At 37.1% G+C, this 26,266-nt stretch overlaps 1 protein-coding gene across 1 annotated transcript in view; it reads left to right on the forward strand.

Annotated features, from left to right (window-relative positions):
- Positions 1–26,266, forward strand: part of LOC110445895 (DC-STAMP domain-containing protein 2-like) — a 76,379-nt gene that overhangs the window by 21,577 nt on the left and 28,536 nt on the right. Inside the window, exons 5-8 of the mRNA XM_021490744.1 lie at positions 479–643; positions 1,533–1,773; positions 2,317–2,444; positions 2,575–2,674. Coding sequence (XP_021346419.1) covers positions 479–643; positions 1,533–1,773; positions 2,317–2,444; positions 2,575–2,674 — 634 coding nt within the window. The remainder of the gene's footprint in view (positions 1–478; positions 644–1,532; positions 1,774–2,316; positions 2,445–2,574; positions 2,675–26,266) is intronic.

Raw genomic sequence — 26,266 nt, forward strand, 5'->3', positions numbered from 1 at the left:
AGTCCACTCTTATTAAATTATTAGACTTTACCATCTTGTCCCATTTTCTGTTATATAAAAAATTATAAGACCTCGTCTATAACAGTAAAACTACTTTATTATGAGATATTGGTCAAACTAACCTGCACGATGCCTAACCCACCGGAGTGTCACGGTCAGGGATGCCATGGTTGTCACTATTACTATGACGTTATCGAATATTGCGATCGTTTACAAATTTACCTGGTTAATTATATGTCGAATTCCTTATTTGTATGTGCATTTTCCATGAACGGAATACATACACGCACGATTAAGCAAGTTATTAACTTTATTTAAAATAGGAAAGTTATTTAATGGTAGGTTTTGGCAGCAGTTTCTTCTATGCAGATGAACATAACTGCGAAGCTTGCTTTCTAAGTCAGCTTCACGGGTTCACACAAGACCGTTTGCTATTAAAAATGAATATTAAAAATCTTGATATTTTTTCTGTTGAAAGTTCCTCCCCATCTGAAAATTCACGTTCAAGGTGACGGGGCTATGGCCGACATGTATCGAGCCTTAGTTGGATTCTTTGATCCCTTCGTGACAGGAGTCGACATGGATAACACACCTTGCTTACCGAACCCAAGCAAACCCAACATCGCCATTTATAAGCAAATATGTAAGATTACAAAACGTCCTCAACTATTAAAACTGTAATTGAAAAATTGATCTGCTACCCCACAAACCAAATCCCCACCCACCAACTCACCTAATGGCATCATCTGTTCTTCAGACAAATTTATTGAAAACAAAATTTGACATATTTGACCTCTTTCAGTTAAGGATATCAACCATTTCAAAGTTATTGCCCAGAAAGTAAGTCACTAGGACCCCACAAGAGTCAAAACTAATATCATAATTGTGTTCATCTCTTGATGCCCAGCAATGGTATATATGGTAATTGGATGGTGATCTCAACTGTTATAAAGTAATGACCCAATAATTAAGTCCCAAGCGGTGGAACCAGTACCAAAGGCCAATTATCAAAAAAGACTGTATTTATCCGTTTATGCTTGACAAATGTATATATGGTTATGGAGTAGAGATCTAAACCGTTCCAAAGTTATGGCCCAAAAGTGAAGTCCCTTAGGGTTAGCTCAGACTATAGAGTCAATTATAATATCATGACTGTATTTATCTATTTAAGTCTATCAAATGTATATATGGTTAAATTTGACACCTGTGACAGTGAAGATCAACATCATTTTTTCCCCAGCAAATTTGAGGCTCCATCCTAGAAGGGTACACGCCAAATATCATGACGATAGGTCTTTCAGTTCTTCATATCTTACTTGTCCTTCATAAAGTTAAGAATGTATTTACATCAACTTGATCTTCAGAATAGACTTGACTTATGGTAGTACAATTTCTAATACTACTTGTGGATCATATAATTACGTTAAAGTAAAATTCATGTAAATTATTAGCAACATTATAATTGCTATATACCAATGACAATGTCAAGAATGTGTGAGACCATAGTAAAATGATTCCACGTTTCGTTCCAGGGAGTATGTTTTGTCTTTATCTATTCCTGACACTCTTTGAAGCCTATGGTCTACGTTTGCGGCACGTGATTGCCGCTTGTTATTATCCTAGACGTGAGCGACATCGCGCGGTATGGCTGTACAATCACATACTAAAAACAAGGGGCGGCTTCCTTAAAATCACCCGACGACAGATGAAACGGAAGTACCTTAAGAGCACAGAGACGGAAAAGATCAGTATCCGTGGCAAATTGGCTACAAAGTAAGTCATATTACTACTGAATTATTTTACGTCGCGTTACACGAACAGCTCAGATAATTGTTTTAGTTTGTCTTACAGAGAGTATATCCCAATTTTATCTCATTTGAGATGTTACACGTCATTTGATTGATTCATCCAAATAGTTTTCGACGATGAAAACACGATACACTGTTCCTGTTTTCTTATTTGCATATGGCGGCCGGATAGCGATTGTTGATTAAAATCAACATAACATAAGGCAAATTCATTGGTGAAAATGGAAACCTATTCTAGAATTTAAGATGTCTTACAATAAACAAACACTATTTTCTATGATTCTATGTATCTCAAAGACTCTGGCCTCGTCTGATTAGTTCATCTTATTGCTTGGCTTGAAAGTAGTGATCATTTGATATTAATAGTATGTAAATCAATTGTATACTTCACATGTTGATGTATGTTTGAGAGATTGTAGATAAAATGAGTCTTTGTTCAAACCAAGGCTCATTATATGTGAAAGTTCGTATGTGTTTTTTATTTGCTCTTCATTTTGAATTTTGCGAGGTATCCATTGGCTGGGAAGTTGTTCCGATACCTAGGATGGGATAGGAAGTCGTGTATATGTTGTGGCCGGGAAGGTAGGAAAGAGGACCATGAGAACTTTCAACACTGTGTGAATGCCGGGTGTGACGGTAAGATTAGCTTTCTCTGTAAATTATATTCACAACATCTTATTCATTGTGACAATGGTTCATCGAGTTTATTTGTATGGATATGGTGTCTGGTTTGGATCACATATGTATGTTTTATTGTTAATTTAAGGTTTATACTGCACTGTCTGCTTCTCCGACTTGAACAACATGTGTACTGTCTGTATGAACCCAGTGGACTATGGAGACTTTTCCGACTTTAGCGAAGAAAGGTATATTCATAAAAAAATTCATCCGAGCACTTATTTATAATGCAAATCATATAGTTTTGGTACATCATCACAAAGCAGTCCAATGGCAACATTAGGATACTTAATAGCATTCTTGTCTGTGTCAATCAATAATCTCTAAATCATATTTAAATGGGTTGATCACAAAAATGATCTTCATATACCAAGAGGCTCGGTAGTCTAGTGGTATGACGCCGGGCTCGTGGCCAAGTGGTTGCGGGTTCGAGTCATGCCACGGCACTGTGTTGTATCTTTGAGCAAGATACGATACTTTACTTTGCTTCTTCCAGTCTACTCAACTGTAAATGAGTGCGTGGTTGGGCAGTGCTAGAATTGTAGAATGCTAGCTGTGAGCGCCGAAATGGCAGCACCGGCTTTATGCTCCCCAGGGAGTTGAGAAAGATATTGGCTGGTTGCAAAGGCACTATAACCACGAATAATATTTTTTGAACCGCTTTGAGACGACCCACGAACTATGTTGTGATAAAGCGGTATATAAGAACCTCGAATTATTATTATTTTTATTATATATCAGGAGTGTTCATAGATGTATACACATTCAATAGTTAACGATATCAATACAATATACCAAATGTGAAAAGTTATACATGCAGGTAGTTATAGACAATTCCGCCACATCTTCGATATAATCACACTTTCTTTGTATGATAGACCATGTACGTGCATGTATCATTGTACAACAGATCAACGCTCTTCCAAAAACCTCCGCCGCTAATGTCAGCGAACAAGCCGTCGGACTGGTATCCTTTGTCTAATGAGAATACACGCATTTAAAGGGGGGTGGGGGCGTCCAAAATGGCCTCTCTTTTGATTTCAATTTTCTTTTGGTGAGGTGTACACTTTAACCTTATCTCAACAAAAACACTCATTAAAACTCAAATGAGCACTTGAATCGTTTTTCGTAGAGGCATAAAAATGGAATTCTCAAAAGGTCGGGGTTTTTTCCCCCAAAAGACGAATGTTGTCGAACTAACAATGCTTTCAAGGAATATTTATGATGCAACTAAAAACTAGGGATCATATGCTTCAGTATATATGTCAAATTCCTTGCTATGGTGAGTTATCAGATATTTACAGATAAATCAACAGTCAGAAGCCATCTCAAGCAATTCTATTTTGGCCACCAGCCAAATTTGAAAATTCTATACCTTTAAGTTCTTGCGAAGAAGTCTTTTGAAGTGTTTGACACATTTGACCTCTGTGACCCTGAAAGTAGGCCAAGGTCATTTTTGTTCTCAAACTTAGGCTCCTACCAACGAAGCTTTCATTCAGATATCATGGTTCTATGTCTGTTTGTTCTTCAGAAGAAGTTGTTTAAAGGAAAAGTTGACGGACGACGACGGACGACGACGGACGGACGGACTACGGACGCCGCACACAAAAAATTGGCAGTGATAGACGAGTGTTAGTTATGAACAGTGGTAGATATAGACAGATTGCAGCTATAGAAGAGTGGTGGTTATAGACAAGTATCAGTTAAAGAAAAGTAGTAGTTATACACAAAGATCAGTTATAGAAATGTCAGGGTTATATACAAGTTTCAATTTAAAAAACAAGTATTTATAGGCAATTATCATTGATAGAAAAGTAGTGGCTATAGACAAGTATCAGTTATAGAAAAATGGCAGTTATAGACAATTATCAATTATAGAAAATTGGTAGTTATAGACAAATATCAGCTATAGAAAAGATAGAAGAATATGCAAGTGTGAGTTATAAAAAAGTGGTATCTTTAGACAAGTATTAGTTTACGAAAAATGGTAGTGATAGACTAAAGTCAATTATAAAGAAGCTGTAGTTATACACAATTATCATTTACAGAAAAGTGGTATTTATAGACTTGTCTTATTGATAAACAGTGGAAGATAAAGACAGGTAAATGGTATAGAAAAGTGGTAATTATAAATAAGCATTATTTATAAAAAAAGTGTTTGTAATAGACAATTGACAGTTACAGAACAGTTGTAGTTATAGACAAGTGTCAAGTATAGAAAAGTGGTAGTTATAGATAAGTGTCAATCATAAAAAACGGTATTCATAGAAAATTCTATTTATAGAAAACTGATAGCTATAGATGAGTGTAAATTATAGAAAGGTGGTAGTTTTAGACAAGTGTTAGTTATAGAAAATGGTAGTAATAGACAGGTATCAGCTATAGAAGTGTGGTAGTTATAGACAAATGTCAGTAATATAAATTGGTAGTAAATATACAAGTATCATTGATAAAGTAGAAAATAGAATAGTGGTAGGTATAGACAAGTGTCAATTATAGGAAAAGTTGTAGTTACATATATAGACAAGTATTAGTAATAGAAAAGTGGTTGTTACAGACAATTATCAATAATAGAATACTGGAAGTTGTAGAAAATTATCCGTAATATGATAGTGGTAAGTATAGACAAATATCAGTAATAGAATAATGGTAGTTGTAGACAATTATCAGTAATAGAATAATGGAAGTTATAGACAATTATCAGTTATAGAATAATGGTAGTTATTCTATAACTGATAATTGTCTATAATTACCATTATTATATTGCTGATAATTGTCTATAACTACCATTAGTCTATAACTGATAAATGTCTATAACTACCATTATTCTATTATTGATAATTGTCTATAACTACCATTAGTCTATAACTGATAATTGTCTATAACTACCATTAGTCTATAACTGATAATTGTCTATAACTACCATTATCAGTAATAGAATAATGGTAGTTATAGACAATTATCAGCAATATAATAATGGTAATTATAGACAATTATCAGTTATAGAATAATGGTAGTTATAGACAATTATCAGGAATAGAATAATGGTAGTTATAGGCAATTATCAGTTATAGAATAACTACCATTATTCTATAACTGAAAATTGTCTATAGCTACCATTATTCTATTACTGATATTTGTCTATAACTACCATTAGTCTATAACTGATAATTGCCTATAACTACCATTATTCTATTACTGATAATGGTAGTTATAGACAATTATCAGTTATAGAATAATGGTAGTTGTAGACAATTATCCGTAATATAATAGTGGTAAGTATAGACAATTATCAGTAATAGAATAATGGTAGTTATAGACAATTATCAGTAATAGAATAATGGTAGCTATAGACAATTTTCAGTTATAGAATAATGGTAGATATAGACAATTATCAGTTATAGAATAATGGTAGTTATACACAATTATCAGTAATAGAATAATGGTAGTTATAGACAATTATCAGTTATAGAATAATGGTAGTTATAGACAATTTTCAGTTATAGAATAATGGTATGTATAGACAATTATCAGTTATAGAATAATGGTAGTTATAGACAATTTTCAGTTATAGAATAATGGCATGTATAGACAATTATCAGTTATAGAATAATGTTAGTTATAGACAATTATCAGTAATAGAATAATGGTCGTTATAGACAATTATCAGTTATAGAATAATGGTAATTATAGACAATTATCAGTAATAGAATAATAGTAGTTATAGACAATTATCAGTAATAGAATAATGGTAGTTATAGACAATTTTCAGTAATAGAATAATGGTAGTTATAGACAGTTATCTGAAATATAATACAGCTAGGTATAGACATGTGTCAACTACAGAAATGAGGTAGTTATAGGCAAGTGTCAATTATAGAAAAGTGGTATTTTTTGACAAGAATCAGTTAAAAAAAGTGGTAGTTATAGACAAGTGTCAATTATGAAAAGTGATATGTTTAGACAAGTATCAGTTACAGAAATGTGGGAGTTATCGGCAAGTATCAGTTATAGAAAAGGGGTATTTTTAGACAAGTATTAGTTCAAGAAAAAGTGTAGTTATAGAGAAAGGTGAGTTATGGAGAAGCTGTAGTTAAAGCCAGTTATCATTTATAGAAAAGTGGTAGTTATAGATAAGTATCAATAATAAAAAAAAGTGTTTGTAATAGACAATTGACAGTTACAGAACAGTTGTAGTTATGAAAAGTGTCAAGTATAGAAAAGTGGTAGTTATAGATAAGTGTCAATCATAAAAAAACGGTATTCATAGAAAAATATCATTTATAGAAAAGTGATAGCTATAGACGAGTGTAAATTATAGAAAGGTGGTAGTTTTAGACAAGTGTTAGTTATAGAAAATGGTAGTAATAGACAGGTATCAGCTATAGAAGTGTGGTAGTTATAGACAAATGTCAGTAATATAAATTGGTAGTAATATACAAGTATCATTGATAAAGTAGAAAATAGAATAGTGGTAGTTATAGACAAGTGTCAATTATGAAAAAGTGATATGTTTAGACAAGTATCAGTTACAGAAATGTGGGAGTTATCGGCAAGTATCAGTTATAGAAAAGTGGTATTTTTAGACAAGTATTAGTTCAAGAAAAAGTGTAGTTATAGAGAAAGGTGAATTATGGAGAAGCTGTAGTTAAAGCCAGTTATCATTTATAGAAAAGTGGTAGTTATAGATAAGTATCAATAATAAAAAAAAGTGTTTGTAATAGACAATTGACAGTTACAGAACAGTTGTAGTTATGAAAAGTGTCAAGTATAGAAAAGTGGTAGTTATAGATAAGTGTCAATCATAAAAAAACGGTATTCATAGAAAAATATCATTTATAGAAAATGATAGCTATAGACGAGTGTAAATTATAGAAAGGTGGTAGTTTTAGACAAGTGTTAGTTATCAAAATGGTAGTAATAGACAGGTATCAGCTATAGAAGTGTGGTAGTTATAGACAAATGTCAGAAATATAAATTGGTAGTAATATACAAGTATCATTGATAAAGTAGAAAATAGAATAGTGGTAGGTATAGACAAGTGTCAATTATAGGAAAAGTTGAAGTTACATATATAGACAAGAATTAGTAATAGAAAAGTGGTTGTTACAGACAATTATCAATAATAGAATACTGGAAGTTGTAGACAATTATCCGTAATATAATAGTGGTAAGTATAGACAAATATCAGTAATAGAATAATGGTAGTTATAGACAATTATCAGCTATAGAAGAGTGGTAGTTATAGACAAATGTCAGTAATATAAAATTAGTAGTAGGATACAAGTATCATTGATAAAGTAGAAAATAGAATAGTGGTAGGTATAGACAAGTGTCAATTATAGGAAAAGTTGTAGTTACCTATATAGACAATTATAAGTAATAGAAAAGCGGTTGTTACAGACAATTATCCGTAATAGAATAGTGTAAAGACAATTATAAGTAATAGAATAGTGGTAGGTATAGACAAGTGTCAATTATAGAATAGTTGTAGTTATAGACAAGTGTCAATTATAGAATAGTTGTAGTTGCATGTATAGACAAAGATCAGTAACAGAAAAGTGGTAGTTATAGATTATTATTTGTAATAGAATAGTGGTAGGTATAGACAAGTGTCAATTTTATAATAGTTGTAGTTATAGACAGTGTCAATTATGAACAGTGATGGATATAGACAGGTCAAGTGATAACCAAGTGTAAAAACGAGATAAGTGAAATATAAATCAAAATACTAGAGTTAAGGCAAAAGACAGAACAAACATAAAATGGTATTTTGTAAATGGGGAATTAACAAAGAGAAAGGGTTCAATGTACTCGAGAATTAACGAAATTTTAATAGCACTCAAAACATTTAGTTGAGGTTATTACTTTGATAGAGATATCTACTGAAATAAACAGACATGACATCCAGGCATGTTAATATTTTCTTATTAATCTTTGTTGAAAGTAAAAGTGTACCACAGTGAATTTCTATTCCTTTAAAAAACAAGAGGCCAATGGGCATGAATCGCTCAACTGGTATTAATTTTACAATTGTAATCTTAAAAGTAGACTAAAATACAGCTACAGGCAAAATACCAGTGGTTGATTCAAAAGCATCTATTAAAAGATTTAAATGTGTGACACATTTGACCTTGAAAGTCAAACAAGGACATTATGTTGAACAGACTTTATAGCCTTTCATACCAGCATGCTTCTGGCCAAATATTATTTCCCTGGACCTTTAGATTATTCAGAAGTTGTTTAAAGATTTCAACATATTTGACCTCTGTGACCTTTCAAATAGGTGAAGGTCATTAATTTGAACAAGCTTAGTAACAATTCATCAAGCATGTTACTGACCAAATATCATCACCTTGGTCCTTTTGGTTATATAGAAGAAGTCGTTTACAGTTTTAAACATTTTCAGAAAAGTCGTCAAAATATTTTAACATATTTGACCCCTTTGACCTTGAAAATGGACAAAGGTCACTCATTTGGACAACTCGGTAGTTCTTTATTCGAGAATATCACTGGCAAAATATCATCATCCTAGGCCTTTTTGTTATTCAGAAGAAGTTGTATAAAAGGGTTTTAACATATTTGACCCCTGTGACCTTGAATATAAGTAAAGGTCATTCATTTGAAAAAACTTGGTAACTGGCCAAATATCATCACCCTATGCCTCTTGGTTATTCAAAAGAAGTTGTTCGAAGGTTTTGAACATATTTGACTCCTGTGACCTTGAATATAAGTTCATTCATTTGGACACACTTGGTAGCCCTTTATCCCAGCATACTGCTGGTCAAATATCGTCATCTTAGGAATTTTGGTTACCCCTTCGGGCAGGTGAGCTAACGCATGTCCTGAAAGCCTGATCTGTTCTGGAATATAGCTAGGAGAAAATAATGAACTGGAGACAGTGGTAATATAAGTCAAGGTCATTTATTTGGACACAGTTGGTAGCTGTTCATCCCAGCATGCTACTGACCAAATATCTTCACCCTAGGCCTCTTGGTTATTCAGAAGAAGTCGTTTAAAGGTTTTAACATATTTTAACCCCGTGACCTTGAATATAAGTCAAGGTAATTCAATTTAACAAACTTTGTAGCCCTTTATCCCAGCATACTTCTGGCCACACATCAGCATCCTAGGCCTCTTGGTCATTCATTTGAACAAACTTCGTAACCCTTTTATGCCAGCATGCTACTGGCAAAATATCATCTTAGGATTTTTGGTTACTGAGAAGAAGTTGTTTAAAGTAAAAAGTTCACGCCGGACGGACGGACGGACAACGGACATAAGCTCACTTGCACTTCAGGCTGGTGAGCTAATGAATGTCCTGAAAGCCTGAACTGTTTTGGAATATAGCTATGAGAAATTAATGAACTGGAGACAGTGGTAATACAGCTTATTAACCGTTTGTTTAGTGTTTTCGTTCTATTTACGTCCATTCTTACGGTAGGTCGCGAAGCTATCAAAAGTGCGGTTATAAATAAATTTGTATATGAAGAGCACTTTATATGAAGCAATAGCAATAGTTAATCTGATTATTTTTTTTATCTTCACTACCCATGTTGCTCCGTATCGATGTTATATAGGCCAATCAAAATGTTTTATTTTCTTTTTACTTCCGTAACTTTTCTGTTCAGCTGCAAATGAAGAGAGAGAGTAGAATAAGTCGTTGTTTACAAATATTACGGTGCTAATTCCCGCACTTTCTTGTTATGCCAATATTTTGTCGTTACTTAAAAATGAAATAAATAGAAAGTGTAATGTTTTTCAATTGAATACCATTTATATCATGTTCGTATAAGTCATATATGCCAATATATTCTTTTGTGTTTAGCACTCGTAAAAAAATATTGAAACCATTAAACATCCTTTATATAAGACAAATATCATTTTATTATAGTGGCACACACTCAGTCACAACATATAATACATCAGAAATGAAATATTGAATGTCCAGTCTATATAAAAGACTAATGAGACACTTTACTAAAAACATGTACAATATTATACCGTAAATGACATAATTCATAATTATAAAAATTCATCTTATATGATATAGCATGGTTCATTACATATATACACAAAGACGATAAAAAAGTAGTTATGCATATTGAAGTATATAAGACGTTTGACGATTAAAACTTATCCATACACTTCCCTTTGCGACATACATTTGTAGAGAGTAGATGCTAGGGTCCTTTAAATTGCATTACATAACATGATATTATTGAATTTTGTGTCTATGGCCATATAAAAAAAAAAGTTGTATGTTAGTCTGTGCTACAGTAAAAAGCGTTATCCAAATATCGTCATACAAAAGACATGTAATGAGAAAGTGTCTCTCATCTTCCACTTCACCGTAATAACAAAGTTTCCTCTATAGGCGGTCTGGGGTACCGTCCCGTCTCCAATGCAAGTGGTAGCGATCCATTGCGAAATATAGTTAAAATACGTCTATGCTGTCTTGGTATATATTTATATTGATGTAGGGAATTTCTGTAGCTACACTCGTGTAAAAGATGTGCATGGATTATGTGCCTTACAAGCGTCAGCTGTAGGGAATTTCTGTTTAGCTCAGCGGTAGAGCATTTGTAGCATCTGTACGTTTTTAATATAGTGCCGTTTCTCTTTTTCCTGCTGTCGTAGTAAAGTTGTGTAGTGCACTCTATGTTGTCTAAGGTATCCAGCTTGTCAGTTAGAATCTTTGTCGCTATTTTATGTAAAATATTAAGATCGTTGATGATGCATTGTCAATTTACAGAATTAGCTCTACACCTTACGTTGTGGACCCATACCTTTTCCCTCCTGGAGGTTCATTTAACAATTTTGTTTATAGTTGTCATATTGTCATCAGCGCGAACTAGTTTGGTCGTTTAGTATTAACAGAAGTCCTACCCATGTCGCCACGCATCGCAATGTTTGACGAATATTTTCCAACTGAAAGAACATATTTAAAATCTTTAGTAGCGTGATGCTCCTTTGTTCCCAAGTTTTGAATGTGCTCCTAAGGCGCAACTGGCTGATTTAGCTAGTTCTGACACTGTCATTTTAAAGTTTAGTTGCTCGTCGAACCATACGCCCAGATATGATCATGCATCACAGTAATCTATCACTGAATTCCTGCATATAAAAACACACGTAGATCGCTCTAACGACGTAGGGCGAAAATGGACTATTTTGGTTTTTAACGAATTTACGTTTAATTTTCACTTCGCACACTATATTGCGATTACATCGAGTAGTTTTACCTGGGTAGGTGCCATGACAGCTATAGTAGAATGCTGAGCATTACATCATCTGTCGGAACACTCCACTGTGATCCGTTGAACAAGTCAGTCAAGTCATTTATAAACATTGCAAAAGGCGCGGGAGACATACTACATCACTGTTTTACACCGGAAGTGACGTCAAACCATGGGGAGTGTTCGTTGCTAACCCTTACGTAGCAGCTGACGTTGCCATATGATATAGTGACTGTATGGCTCCAAAGAATCTTCCACACAGTCCAAACTTAGATAGTTTGTATCATAGGAGGATTCCATCGACCGAGTCAAAAGCTTTTTTCATAAAGCAGACATACGTAGCTTGACGAGACATTTTAATTACATTGATTACAGAATATAAAGTTTAGATATGTTCCTCACAATTCCATTTGTCACGTTCTGTTTATCACATAAAATGTTATTTTTCTCCAACCACTTTGTCAAACGAGCGTTAAATATTGCTGTGTATATCTTACAAGGTACTGATATCAATGTTATCCTTCTATAATCAAGAAATCGCAGTCGTCGTTTGTACCTGGATTCAAAATCGGGTAAATAATACATGAAGTCCACTGTTCTAGTATTTTGCCTAGCTTGAAACACTCACTACAATTTCTAAATAGTAAGTTGATATAAGTTGTGTTCTTAAAGGATTTGGTCCATATTTGGTGTGGAGCATCCTTGGGTAAAGGGGAACCAATTTTGTATAAAACGGTGGGTGTGGCCCCCCTGGGGGCTAAGAGGCGGGCTCCAATAGGGGAAATAAAACAAATTCTTTAAAATCATTCTTCTTCTGTAGGAATGAAAGGATTGGTTCCATATTTGGTCTGAAGTATCCTTGGGTGAAGGGGAACCAATTTAAAAAACCTTTAAAATCCTTCTTCTACCATAGGGATTAAGGGATTTATCCTAAGTAAGTCTAAATCATGCTTGGGCCAATGGGACTCAATTTTGTATAAGCAGTGGATATGGTCTCCCAGGGGGCAGAAGGGCGGGGCCCAATAAGGAGAAATAGAGGTAGAACCTTTAAAATCCTTATTCCTATGTTGGGATTAAGGGATTTTATTCTTATTTAGACTGGAGCATCCTTGGGCCAAGGGGACTCAATTTTGTATAAATGGTGAGTATGAACCCCCCTAGGGGCATAGAGGTGGGGCTCCTGTTTGAAGTTTGTTCTCGCTATATCTCAAGTACTGGATGGACAAACCAACTATTTCAAACATATTCAGGTGAGCGATACAGGCCCTCTGGGCCTCTTAATCTTATAATCACGTACAGGATCGGTAACAACACTTAGAGGTTATAACAGTTTTTTTCAGAAGATCAGTATTTTTTTTAAAACTTTTATTGATACAAATTTGGCTCACATTATTACTGTCACAACAATTAGATAACTTATTTTTTATTATTTTCTAAAATATGACGCAAAGTTTCTGTATTATTATTATTCCATCTTATACGTGTCATATTCTGATTACCAACTTGTTCATGGACATGATTTACAGCATTTGAACACAAAGTAACACATATCGGAGAATGATATGAGAAGCATTAAATACCCCACCTTTAAAATAACAGTATCAAAGGTTAATACATAGTCAATATGACTAGTACCTCTACTATTAAAGAAGCTAACACTGATATTTGGATAATTTTTGTGCCTTCCATTAACTATTCATAAGGCAATAGTCTTGCACAAGGATAACAGTTGTTTAACAAACTGATTAATCACTGGGTCTGAATTCGAACGTTTAGTTGGTACAGAATCTGGCACATACGTTACAATATTGGAGATCACATTAACGGAAAACTCTGCGATACCGTCATTATTAATATAAGCATTATCACCCGTTCTGCTGTTAAAATTACCAAGCACAATTACCTTATCCACATCTTTGTACTGACACACCCTTTCTTCTAGACAGGAAAACAGATCATTTTCACATTTTTATAAAAAGTATTATTTACAGGCGGGAAATAACATGCAAAAAAAGTACAAATCAAAAATGTCATAAGTTACATCACGAGATCCTTTCAGTAACACAACCTTGTCATGTATTTTCAATAACATGACATCGGCAAGCAATCGAAGATCTAATAAAAATAACAATGCCGCCACCTTTACCATGTAATCTATGGAAAATATGTGCGTCATAACCTAATTATTCAATAATAACATCTTCTGTATCGACCCAACACTCATACAAGCAAACAATATCATAGTTAATTACAATATTTACAAAGTCTGGAGTTTCAAGCGTTTCAGAAATAGGCCTGCATATGTTCCAAAATATAATGGAAAACCCCTCTAAACAATCCTAATATGGATTGTGTAGTGTGGCTTCTCGTGAACCGATGTCTTGTCCTGGTGTTATGTTACTTTTAAAACTGACATTGGAAACGGAAATAGGATTCCTCTGGTCTGCGTGTTTACTTCTGCCTGATTTGCTACGAGATCTCTGTGCGTTGTTGTACTGGATGACTGTGACATGCGTGGCTTGTTATGTTGCTGAGCGGGAATGTTTGAATTCCTGTTGACCTCTCGTGGCCCATAGGTTTCAGCCTCCACTACTAAAGTCTGATTGGTTGATGGACGCTGTTTCACACCTGAGGCGTGTGGTGAATGAACTCGAGGTGATGGTCCTGGTACGAAAGCTGGAGAAGGGCCAGTCATAGACGAATCAGACTTGCGATTAGCTCTCCACACATTGTGTGACCCAGACTTGTCTTCCATTGGAGACGACGAAATACGTTGCCGTTTAGGGTTTCTGCTGTTACTCGGTGTAGTAAAGTCAATGAGTATCTCTGTAAGAACCACCGTTTAGTCTAGATTCCGTCTGTTGTCGTTCTTGAAAACGAAGTTCTTCGTCTAATTCTTCAGTAAAACCATTAAACAACTTGCCGTGAACGTACATCTTATCAGGAACTAGTTTTACACTGCAACCTTTGGATCTGTATCGTTTCATTACAGGGTAAAGAGGATTGCGACGCTCTTCAACCGTTGCCGAAAACTGCTCAACTGGGTACCTCGAAGGAGGAAGCCTTTCTCCAACACTGCTTTTCGATCTGCGTTATAAATGTAGCGAGCAACTATAGGTCGATTCCTGCCAGAAATGCGTTTCTCGAAACGGTGAAAATTGCCAAACTCTATAGAAGTTCGTTCCATACCAATTCCTTAACCTTGGCTTCCGTATTTTAGCTGTAATGCTCCCGCAGACCAGTGTAACTAAGTTATTCTACATCACTGTGAAGTTCTTTACACTCCATTCTGAGGGAATGAAACTCACTTTCTATAGTGTCCTTATATCTGCGATGTTCCTCTATACTAGTTCACTGTCCAGTCATGTTACGTTTAGCTCATTAGCCTCTGTCCTTGTCCTCACATCATCGTAGCAGTTACTCATCGCCTCCGCTGATGTTTCCAGATCTACCGCTTTCTGTCAACCGGTCTTTATCTAACGTTCCAAACCAGTCACTTTACATACTAGAGAAGTCAATCCGGTTACCAATCGACTGTCCATCCTCTGAATCATTGAAATTACGTTCTCTAATATGGCAGTACCATGCAGGGCCCCATGGGCCTCTTGAAGAACTTCCGATAAATTCGTCATTGTCAGGTATTGCGCCAATACAAGTGTCTATTTGCGCTCCAGTAGACCGTGACAAACTTTTGGCGATGACCGTCATTCACTTTTACAGTAAAGCACACAGGTAATAATGCTATGAATAGGGCTACAGTTGGGAGCAAACTTAACTTGGTAGCCTAGTGCACTGGCGTTAATAAAAGTGAACTCCAGTTCACATCAATGTGCACTGGAGTTAACTCCAGTTCACAAGGTAGTTTGCTGTATCATATTATGTCTGGCCTTTTCATCAGTTTATACATACTATGATTTTCTCCCCTCCAATATGCTCAATAATAATAAATAAAATATTGGATGATACTTAAAATGATTTAACTATAGAGCGTGATGGATGACCTCAATCCGAACGTTAGATAAAGACCGGTAGATTAAATCATTACCACATGCACCGACTTGGAACCATCAGAGACGTATACATTATGGTAATATACTAGCGGAAAAAATAAACTGTGCATGCCTAAAATGTGTTATAAAAATAAATGTGTATGACGTAGAACAACAAGGTTTTTAGGGACAATATATTGGTTATTTATTAACAGTTGCATTCCATTTTCTACGATATGGAATCAAAAAGTTCCGCTCAGGAGTGACGTAAACACAGCAGGGGTCAATACTGAGTTCACAAAGTTAATACCTCGTATGTCCACCGTTTGCCTGAATGCAAGCAAGCCTGGCAACGTCGACGCATGGAGCCTATCAGACGGTTCAGGAATGCTTGAAGGATGGCATTCCAGATCTATACCAACGCTGCAGCCAAATCATCCAACGTCACCGGTTGAATAGGTAATGCCCGTAATCTGCGCTTCAATTCATCCCAGACGTGGGCGACAGATCGGGGGATACAGCAGGCCAGGGCAACACGTCAACGTTCTGCTGGGCCAGGAAGTCCATAGCGACACGAGCTGTGCGTGGCCTGACGTTGTCCTGCTGTAGCGTAATGTGACGTTGCTGTCCTTGCACGAATGGAACGACGTGGGTCCGGAAAATCTCGTCACGGTAACGTAGCGCGTTCAAATTCCCGTTAACAACCACCAGAGGCGTTCTCCCGTTGGCTGTGATGCCGCCCCAAATCATAGCGCTGCTTCCCCCGAAAGAACGTCGTTGTACCACACACGCGTCACGGAAACGTTCCCCAATGCGACGATACACTCTGGAACGGCCGTCACTTCTATCCAGGTGGACTCGCGACTCGTCCGTAAACAAAATGCCTGCCCAATCCCGTTGAGTAAATCGTAGATGCCTTCTGCACCAGTCCAGACTTGCTACACGATGACGTGGCAGAAGAACTGGACGGATTGAAGGACGTCGCCGACGGACGAATAGCTCGTTCACGCAAGCGGTTCCGTACAGTTCTCGGGCTTATTAGTAGCAACCCGGGGATTGTCCGTGCAGTCAAACTTGCCGTTTGGAAGCGATTTCTCACATGGACAAGCCGAATATGGTTGTCCTGTTGACGTGACGTCACATGCACGAGGTCGATCGCCGACATGGCCAAACTGCTGATGTCGTCTCCACAAATCCCGGATTGTGTTTCGATGGACATGAAACGTGTAGAGACAACGGCTTGGCCCATACCAGCTTGAAGCATACCAATAATCCGGAGGTGGTCATTTTCATTGAGCCTCGGCATAGCATTAATCACAAATTAAAACGTTATAATGCTGTTTTTACTGTTCACTGGTCTCAACAGAGTGACCCAACAGTTGAAAAACAAAACTTTCATTGTCGAATTGGATGGCTGGACGAGAAAAATGTGCAAACTTGTCAACGCCTGTAGAGAGCAAACTGCACGGGAAAAACTGTCAATGACACACGGATAGGGTGTATGTGTCATACTCGGTCATGTGTGTGAATTTTCATGTATATAAGTTGGTAGTACATGTTCTATAACAATTCTCCGCATGCACAGTTTTTTTCCCCGCTAGTATATATACGTCTCTGGAACCATGGAACATGCATTGGTGGTTTAAAGTTTATAATACTTTGTCTTAAAGACATAGTCACCATTGAAGTTCCTTTATAGTTATAACAGTGCTATGTCTACATTAAATATACAAATCAATCATTATACTATTAGTACATAATAGTGAGTCTTTTGTGTATGTTCATTTTGTAGAAAAAAATGGAAAGATTATGCGGTAGCTACATGTACTGTGAATAAGAAAACGATACTTTAAATATATGTATTGTCTCATTCATGATGGGTAACAGTGTATTGTAGTAACAGGAATGCATATCTGCATTCAAACAAAACATGTATTTAGAAACATTTAAATATGTAGGTTTCCTAATTGATTTTTGAACATGTAAATTTAATCTGTCTGAACCCTATAGCTGGCACCGGAGAAAATGGGGTTGAAATGCCCTGAGGGTGTGTGTTTTACGCAAGGTATAGTGTATGATGTCAAATTATATTTACCTCCTGATCAGAACCCAGCTTGAATGATGTTACGTTATCCGTGTTGCGATGGCGTTTGAAACAGGGATGAGGAGCGTTATTCAGTAACATTACAATAATTCAATTTGATAACTGTATCACTATTTATTTTATGATGTTTTTGAAATAACAATAAACACGCATTTTTGGATTAAATGGCCGCAGCCTATTTAATGATATTTATTCTCAACAAATGTGACGAGCAGGCCTTTATACTGACAGGTAATTTCCTCCCCCCTGGGTTATCCAAAGCGGGTTGTAATTTTACCCTAACTAAACTCACCAATGACTAGAGTTATACACTTTAGGTACATGCAACGGTAAGTACCCCACACTGAGTATCTACCACACTGGTACCGGACACATCAGCTACTCACCCTCCCCAGGGTAAACCTTGGCAGAGTTTGCATGTACCTGACTATAAATAGCCTTGTCAATCTACCCAGATCAACGAGGCTCCACCATACTTCCAGGGTATAACCTTGGCAAGTATTACGTAACATTCTCCACCAAGGAGAAACCAAATACTGTACATGTATACATATAACTATATCCTAATTACCATTATAGTACTTCCACCATCTCGACTCCCTGGGATTCACAAGGCAAGTGTGATGGGGAGTTTACTGTTAAACTCGTTTATAATATATTGTGGGTTTACCCGACTCCTAGGGTAAAACCATAGCAAACCGGTACCCCACAATTCCTACACATGTACTACACACACAAACCTATACATTTTGAAACTTATAAAAATATGCCTGCTCGTCACAACATGCCACTTGGGACTGTTTATACAGTTCCACCATCCATCCCCATACCAAAAGAGAATAAATATCTCAGAACATTATTCAAATATTAATTTTGCAGTGTCAGGTGAATTGTGACCAACGACGAAAGTTTCCAATGCTCCCTGTAATGTATTCAGAAAAATTGCATTGCCAATATCTTCTAAATGAACCCCATCTGCCCTAAAAAGCCCTGCACAGTCATACGTAATATCCACATGCTTAACAACCCTACCACCAACACTTAAAACTGCCTGACGACCTATCCTATTAACCCGTTTGCGTTTTCTTTCTATTCCTGTCACTGATGTACAGCCACGCCATTGTAGACGTGGTAATATATCTGACCATATGATGGTACAATGTGGCAAGTCTTTGGCCAATGTGTGCACATCATTTTCAATGCGTACACACAACTCTGATGTTGGTGTTGTCGTCAAATCATTACCTCCGGCATGGATAACGAGGAAATGTGGTGGAGGTTGTTGGCTCAACTGATAAGTCAGGGCTCCTCTAACAGCAAACCAGGACATTCCACGTTTGCCTAACCATTTGATGTTCGCCCCCAAACTTTGGAGATGCAGGCTAGGATCCGACAATGTGTGTGACTTCCGATGTGCCCAGTAGATAATTGATGAGCCCAAAATCCAGATATCTGAAATACTTTTTGCTTTGTTAGCCTTAATTGAACTATGTCATTCGTCTTAAATTGATTAGTCTAAGGGAGGCAACTCTCATGCAATAAAAACTACTAGCAATGAAGAACTTTATCAATGCGAATATACGACGAGTATGCTTTGGATTTCCATCTACCTAAACTTTTAATTAATTCATCGGAAATTCCTTTCATCGACAAAGTTGTAGCCGCCCCAATTCGAAAAGAGTGAGATTTGAAATTTTGGTGTGGAATCCCCAAACAAATGATTGACTTTCGCAACAATGCACTAAACTGGTAACGCGTCAATGGGGAACCATTCTGGTGTTTAAACAGGAGACCAGAACTACCTGGCCTTATTTTCAAATAAGATTCCATATTAACTATGGGGCAAACTGGACAATCAGGAATTTTGGGAATTGAAATTGTTGTCGACATTCCCCGTTGGTCAGTTTTTGAATGGCGTATTATTACCACTATTCCTTCATCGCTCAATGATATATCAGAGATGAGCAGAGGACATTTCGATATTGAAGCTGATGTATACACGATTTCCCCCACCCTGAACAGTCCAAAAAATGCTAAACAGTATGCTGTCCTGAAAAGTTGTGTTTCATAACTTGACTTACAAATGATGGGCAACACGTGAAAGATTTTAATGAGTATGTCATAGGTGATAGGGGCCCGTATATCAGGAGAGCTTCTTAGTCGTCTAAAACCTTCTAATGCTTTAGTAACAATGAAGAACGAAGTAGGGTCTTCCCAACAATGCAACTTGTGAACATAACTTAATGCTGATAAATAAGATTTTACTGTGGCCGGGGAAGAACCCTTATTAGAATGAAAGGCAACAAACCACAAAAGTTGTGCAAGTGGCACTGGCCAACTTTTAACGAGACCAAATAAAGTTCTGAATTGCTGAAAGCTACGTAATGCACAGTTATACAAGGCTTTTGTGTTGCCCGAAAGACTAGCATTCAAAAGTCGTCCAATTTCATCCGACAAACCGACCATAGCCACGTTGGAATCGGAACAGGTGTGGTCTCTGCCTGGGGTACCAGTTGTCGGAATTTTTTCAGCTGTAAACGTGACAAACTATCAGTTATTACATTAAAACAACCTGGGATGTGTTCTGCCTTAAACACCATGTTGAGGTGTATACAACGCAACACAAATATCCTTAGCATTGACAAAACAATTGTTGACTTAGTCGTCATGGTGTTTACTATTGCTACAACCGATTGGTTATCACTGCGAAATAAAATTTTCTTATTACGCAATTGGTCACCCCAAATATGTACGGCCACCACGAGGGGAAAGAACTCTAGTATTGTGATGTCATTTGTGTACCCCAGTTCAAACCATGACTCTGGCCATACACCATATGCCCAGCTACCATTAAAGTATGCCCCGAAACCATTCCCTCTTTTTGCCGAGCTGTCAGTAAAAAGTTCCATGTCAGAATTAGTAGTCCAAAATTGATCACTAAATACTGAAATGCCGTTAAATGACTTGAAAAACTTTAACCACAATTTCAAATCTTCCCTTATGTCATCGTTAATTCTCAAGTGATGATAAGGCTGGGTGAGGCCCATGGTGGCATTAATTAACCGTCTACAAAATGTGCGACCTGGCAATATCGCTTTACAAGCAAAATTCAGTGCACCCAATAATGACTGCATAGCTTTTAGTGTTGTTTTTGGCCTAGACAACATTGTATGAATCTTTTGTACAATCTCCTGAATTTTTTGTTCCGGCAAACGAATACACATTTCAACAGTATCAATTTCTAACCCCAAAAAACAGATAACTGTAGCAGGACCTTCGGTCTTCTCCGGAGCAATAGGCACACCTAGCTCATCGCATACTTCCTCAAACTTGGTCAACATACCCTGGCACTCACTAGTGTTAGGCTTACCGCCAAAAAGGAAATCATCCAAATAATGTAAAAGGTTTCCCGATGGTGCTTGTTGATTTACTGCCCACTCTAAAAATGAGGAGAACTTTTCAAAGAGAGCACAGGAAAGGGAACACCCCATAGGCAAGCATTTATCGTAAAAATATTGGTTTTCAAATTTGAAACCTAACAGATCAAAATCCCCAGGCCATATTGGCAAGATGCGGAATGCAGACTTTATGTCTGCCTTGGCTAATAGGGCCCCCTTTCCAAGCCTTTGTACCATATAAATTGCTTCATCAAATTTAGTATATTTTACTGAATATAGATGCGGGTCAATATAATCATTCACTGATGATTTTTCTGGATAAGACAAATGCTGAATGAGTCTAAAATCACCTGGATGTTTTTTTTGGAATTAAACCTAATGGTGATACCCGCAAAGTTGACAATGGCTTATTAGAAAAAGGACCTGCTATTCGCCCCAGAACGATGTCCGCTCGATATCTCAAGTAATTATTATGCTCGGACAAGTTCGATAACCGCTATTATCCGACCATAATTTGTGGAGTTATGCCCCTTTATGGACTCGCCGAAACAGTGTCCGCTCGATATCTCGAGTAATTATTAACAGATTAACTTCAAACTTCACAACAAGGTTAATTACCATGAAAGCTCGGACAAGTTCGATAACCGCCATTATCCGACCGTAATTATTGGAGTTATTCCCCTTGGTTTCATTAATGCGATGCATGTGTTCCATGATGTTGAATTGCACTCATTGATCTACCAGTTATGTTGAATGATTTCTCTTTCAATATCAATTACTCACAAATACTTCATATATTTCAATCATACAAACAACTGCTCATTCAATGTGTGACGGGCGTATTATATACCGCTTGCGGTAACCTTGTTCGATATTGGGAATTTTGTCCTTCATGACCCTGGGCCTGGATTCTAAAATACCTTGGTCGCTCAGGTATAGACTGCTTCCAGCATAAAAATCGTGCAAATCCGCACTACCTTTTAGCAGTAACGCCAAGTTTATATACTGGTTAGTTTGTATTTTTTGTCGTAACAGTGGGGGTACATGTGCAGCCAGACCGTCATCCGCACATGGGACTACATTGGGCAAGGGATCACTATTGTAAAGCAGATTTAAGCCCGTTGAGCTTTGTGTATGCATTAGGCCTGGGCCTACATGAGATTGCTGTGGGGACCCCATGCCCATTGCTCCACTAGTGTGACCCCCAAAACCTAGGGCCGACCCCCACACGTTATTAAGGCCTACCAGCTCAATATTGACATTTTGATTAATGCCAAACGTGGCATCATGCCTACCCCTCTGTCCAGCATCCATTTCTGATGCCTCCACGATCTCCTGAGGGAGCGGGGAACCACCAGGTTGATTGTCCGTCCGATCCCCCCTATCCGGTAAGGGTTCGCATGGCGCCACTCCTTCCCCGCTGGCCGATGCCTCCCATTCGGTTAAATGCCCGGGTCGCCTCCGTTTCCTCGTACTTCTCGGTCTAGCTGGAGTCCCCGCCGGCCGCTTTAATGTAACTACCTTTTTATGAACAGGTGTCATCATAACTAGATGCTAAAATAGAGAAATAGGACATAGAATCGATTTTTTAGAGGATATATTTCTCCCAGTAATTGTTGTCTACAGTATTTACGGTCGCGATGATCACACCTGGGTATTTACCGTTCGATTGTTCTCATTCCACGTGTGTAATGTCTATGTCCTTTAGTTTGAGTCCACCCCTTCTAGGCGTATACTGTTTCTTCTTGATTTTGTATGACTATGTTGTGTCGTCTATCTTTGTTTTGGTGTTATAAAATCTGTTCACTCACGTGTGTTTAGTGTGTTTAGTGATGTCAATGCGTTTGTTTACTTGCGATATTTCTTTTTTCCATCGACCTTTTCAGACCCAATATCCATTTGTCGAATTAGGATTTAACCTCATCACCAACTATATCAGTTACTTTGGGTTAATTTTGTTTGTTATTTGTTTTTCCAGTCTTTCTCTACCGAATTCAAGCTTTCATTCAAGTTCTTGCCCATGCTGTCAATTCCTTTGGTAAACTTGTTTATTGTGATGAAACTACCTATTTGTAAACCGCAATGTTCCTGTGTATTATCGATGTTGTTTACGCTCTTGAGTAGAGCTGGCCTTGACATTGCCCGTCTAATACATAGGAAATGCGGACAATCTCTGAGCCAAATTTTCGGCCGTTAGAACTAGGGTCTATTTATTAAGACATTTAGAAGGACTTTAAATCATGTATACAAACCAAATTAATAGAATAGTTAGGAACTGGTGTTAATGTTGGCGGCTTTCTACCTCACTTCCGGTCCAGACTTGGTGCTGCTATACGACTAGTGTTAGGATAAGGCAACATTAGACCTAGGAGCCGTCTTACAAAAACTATACTTATACAGTAAATACATATAGGACTGACGGCTCCTTCTCTCCCCTGTCTCCATTTTCTATCCTTTCACTCCATACTTTATCCCTTCTACTCATTTTCCCGCCTTTTCTTCGTCTGCTGGATAACCGAACTTCTCGGTAGTGAAGCGGACGTAAAACCTCTCAATCAATCAATCAATCGCATACATCGACTTTCGTACAATAATGTATGTGGAATTAAATCCAAACTAATTCTACCAGAATTCGAACATTTAATACAGACCAATGATATATTGATATGCGTTGAAAGTAAAACGGATCAGATTGATATATTAGACGTACCTGATGGCTACATGTATGAAGCGAAACATTGAAAAAATATGAAATGAAAATCGGGTGGGATTTCCATCATTATAAAACAAAATAACATCCCCACTTAAAATTTTGTAAAAGTGATTCGGAGTGGGTACAATGGGTAATTATACAGAAAAATGTATTACAACTTGATCATGATGTACTTATGGGGTGTGTATATATAAGATGATACCAAAGTTTCACTAATAGGCGATTTTAATGCTAAAAGAGAGCTACGGCAAGATTTTGTGGAACCTGACAATAGTTTTGCAGAAATACTTGAAATCAATAGAAATTATGATCTTTATTCGTTTATGTATGATTTTGAATCATTAAGGTTGAATAATGTACCACTACAAAAGTTTAGTGAATGTAAATCTAAAACTAGAGCTGTCGCCAGGATGGCCGACTAATACCCCCGCTTCCGCCAAGTTATGTTTATTTGAGAGTAATACTTCAACGTATTAAGCAGGATAAATAATATTTTTGTTAAAGGGTCAAAATCCCAAATTAAAATGCCGGTGCACAACTACATAAGATACGGATCATTCATGCAAAGTTTCAATAAAATCCACCAGTTCGTTAAGGAGGAGTTGCGCGTACAAGTATTTAGCACAAAGGAGCATTACTCCATCAAAAGGGTCGAAATCCCAAATTAAAATACCGGTGCATAACTACATAAGATACTGATCATTCATGCAAAGTTTCAATGAAATCCACCTGTTAATTAATAGGTTCAACTGTCCTTGATTATGTGTTATTAAGTCCCCAAAACAAAGTTTTGGGGACTTATTGTTTTTACTCCGTTTCTTATTAAGTCCCCCAAACATGGTTTGGGGACTTATTGTTTTTATTCCTCTGTTTTCTTCTTCTTCTTCTGCTTCTTCTTCTTCTTTTTCTTCAGCCATGAACTTGTCCAGAAGTTTTCTCATAAACTATTGAGCGGATCATCATGAAACTTAACACACGTATTCATTAGGGCGTCCAGGGCAGCCGAAAACAATGAAAACAGTTTCGAACAGCTCAGTTGTCATGGTAACGAATGGAGGCCTCTGATTGGTTGAAAATGGAGGCCTCTGACTGGTCGAAATTTAGCTGTTGTCTGATTCTGCCCAAAATTGGTACATAGGGGTTTTCGGGGATTCCGAACACAATGGTAACAGTTTTGAAAAGTTCAGTTGCCATGGTAACGAGATGGAGGCCTCTGATTGGTCCAAATTTAGAAGTTGTCTGATTTTGTCCAAAATAAGTACATAAGGGTTTTTAGCGATGCCAAACACAATGGTAACAGTTTTGAACAACTCAGTTGCCATGGTAACGAAATTTGGGCCTCTGATTGGTCGACATTTAAATGTTGTCTGATTATGCCCAGAATTGGTGCATAGGGGTTTTAAGGGATGCAAAACACAATGGTAACAGTTTCGAACAGCCCAGTTGCCATGGTAACAAAGTGGAGTCCTCTCATTGATCGCAATTTAGCTGTTGTCTGATTTTGCCTAAGTCCAACAGGGGTCGTTTTGAGGACTAATCTGTAACGGCCATCCGTTACAATTATTACTAGTTATTATTATTATTAAGTCCCCCAAAACAAAGTTTTGGGGAATTATTGTTTTTACTCCGTTTCTTCTCTTATTATTATTAAGGTTGTGGGGACTTATTGTTTTTACTCCGTTTCTTATTAAGTCCCCCAAAACAAAGTTTTGGGGACTTATTGTTTTTACTCCGTTTCTTATTCTTCTTCTTCTACTTCTTCTTCTTATTCTTCAGCCATGAACTTGTCCAGAGGTTTTCTCAGAAACTACTGGGCAGATCATCATGAAACTACACACACATACTCATTAGGGGGTATAGGTGTGCAACAAGCTATTTTTTTTTATTTTTTATCTCGAGCGGAAGTCCAAGATGGCCGCCATGAGTTTTTGAAATTTTTGGGAATTTAAAATTTCTAAAGGTGTTCGCCAAAGATAGCCTATGCCACCTATCCTATTTTACATGTTTTATAGATATTTTCCAATACATTCCAAATTTGGCATGTAGGTGTATGATGGTACCGCGAACTCAACTATGACATCCGTTTTCTAATTAAACAAAATGGCTGCCATATACTGGTTACTGATTGGTCGAAGCTCCGTTGTACAGTTGTGGGATCGCACAACGTTACACGATGTGCGGTGTGCGCACGATGTGTGCACGGTGTGTGAACGGTGTGTGCACGATGGGCGAACGATAAAAAGCTGAACGATCATTGCTTGCGCACATATGTGCGCACGATGGACGGACGTTGTGCGATAACAATCGTGGTTGGTGTAAATTGAGGAATGCCTTAACAAT

This window comes from Mizuhopecten yessoensis, unplaced genomic scaffold, assembly GCF_002113885.1.
Source record: "Mizuhopecten yessoensis strain PY_sf001 unplaced genomic scaffold, ASM211388v2 scaffold2409, whole genome shotgun sequence".
Taxonomy (NCBI): domain Eukaryota; kingdom Metazoa; phylum Mollusca; class Bivalvia; order Pectinida; family Pectinidae; genus Mizuhopecten; species Mizuhopecten yessoensis.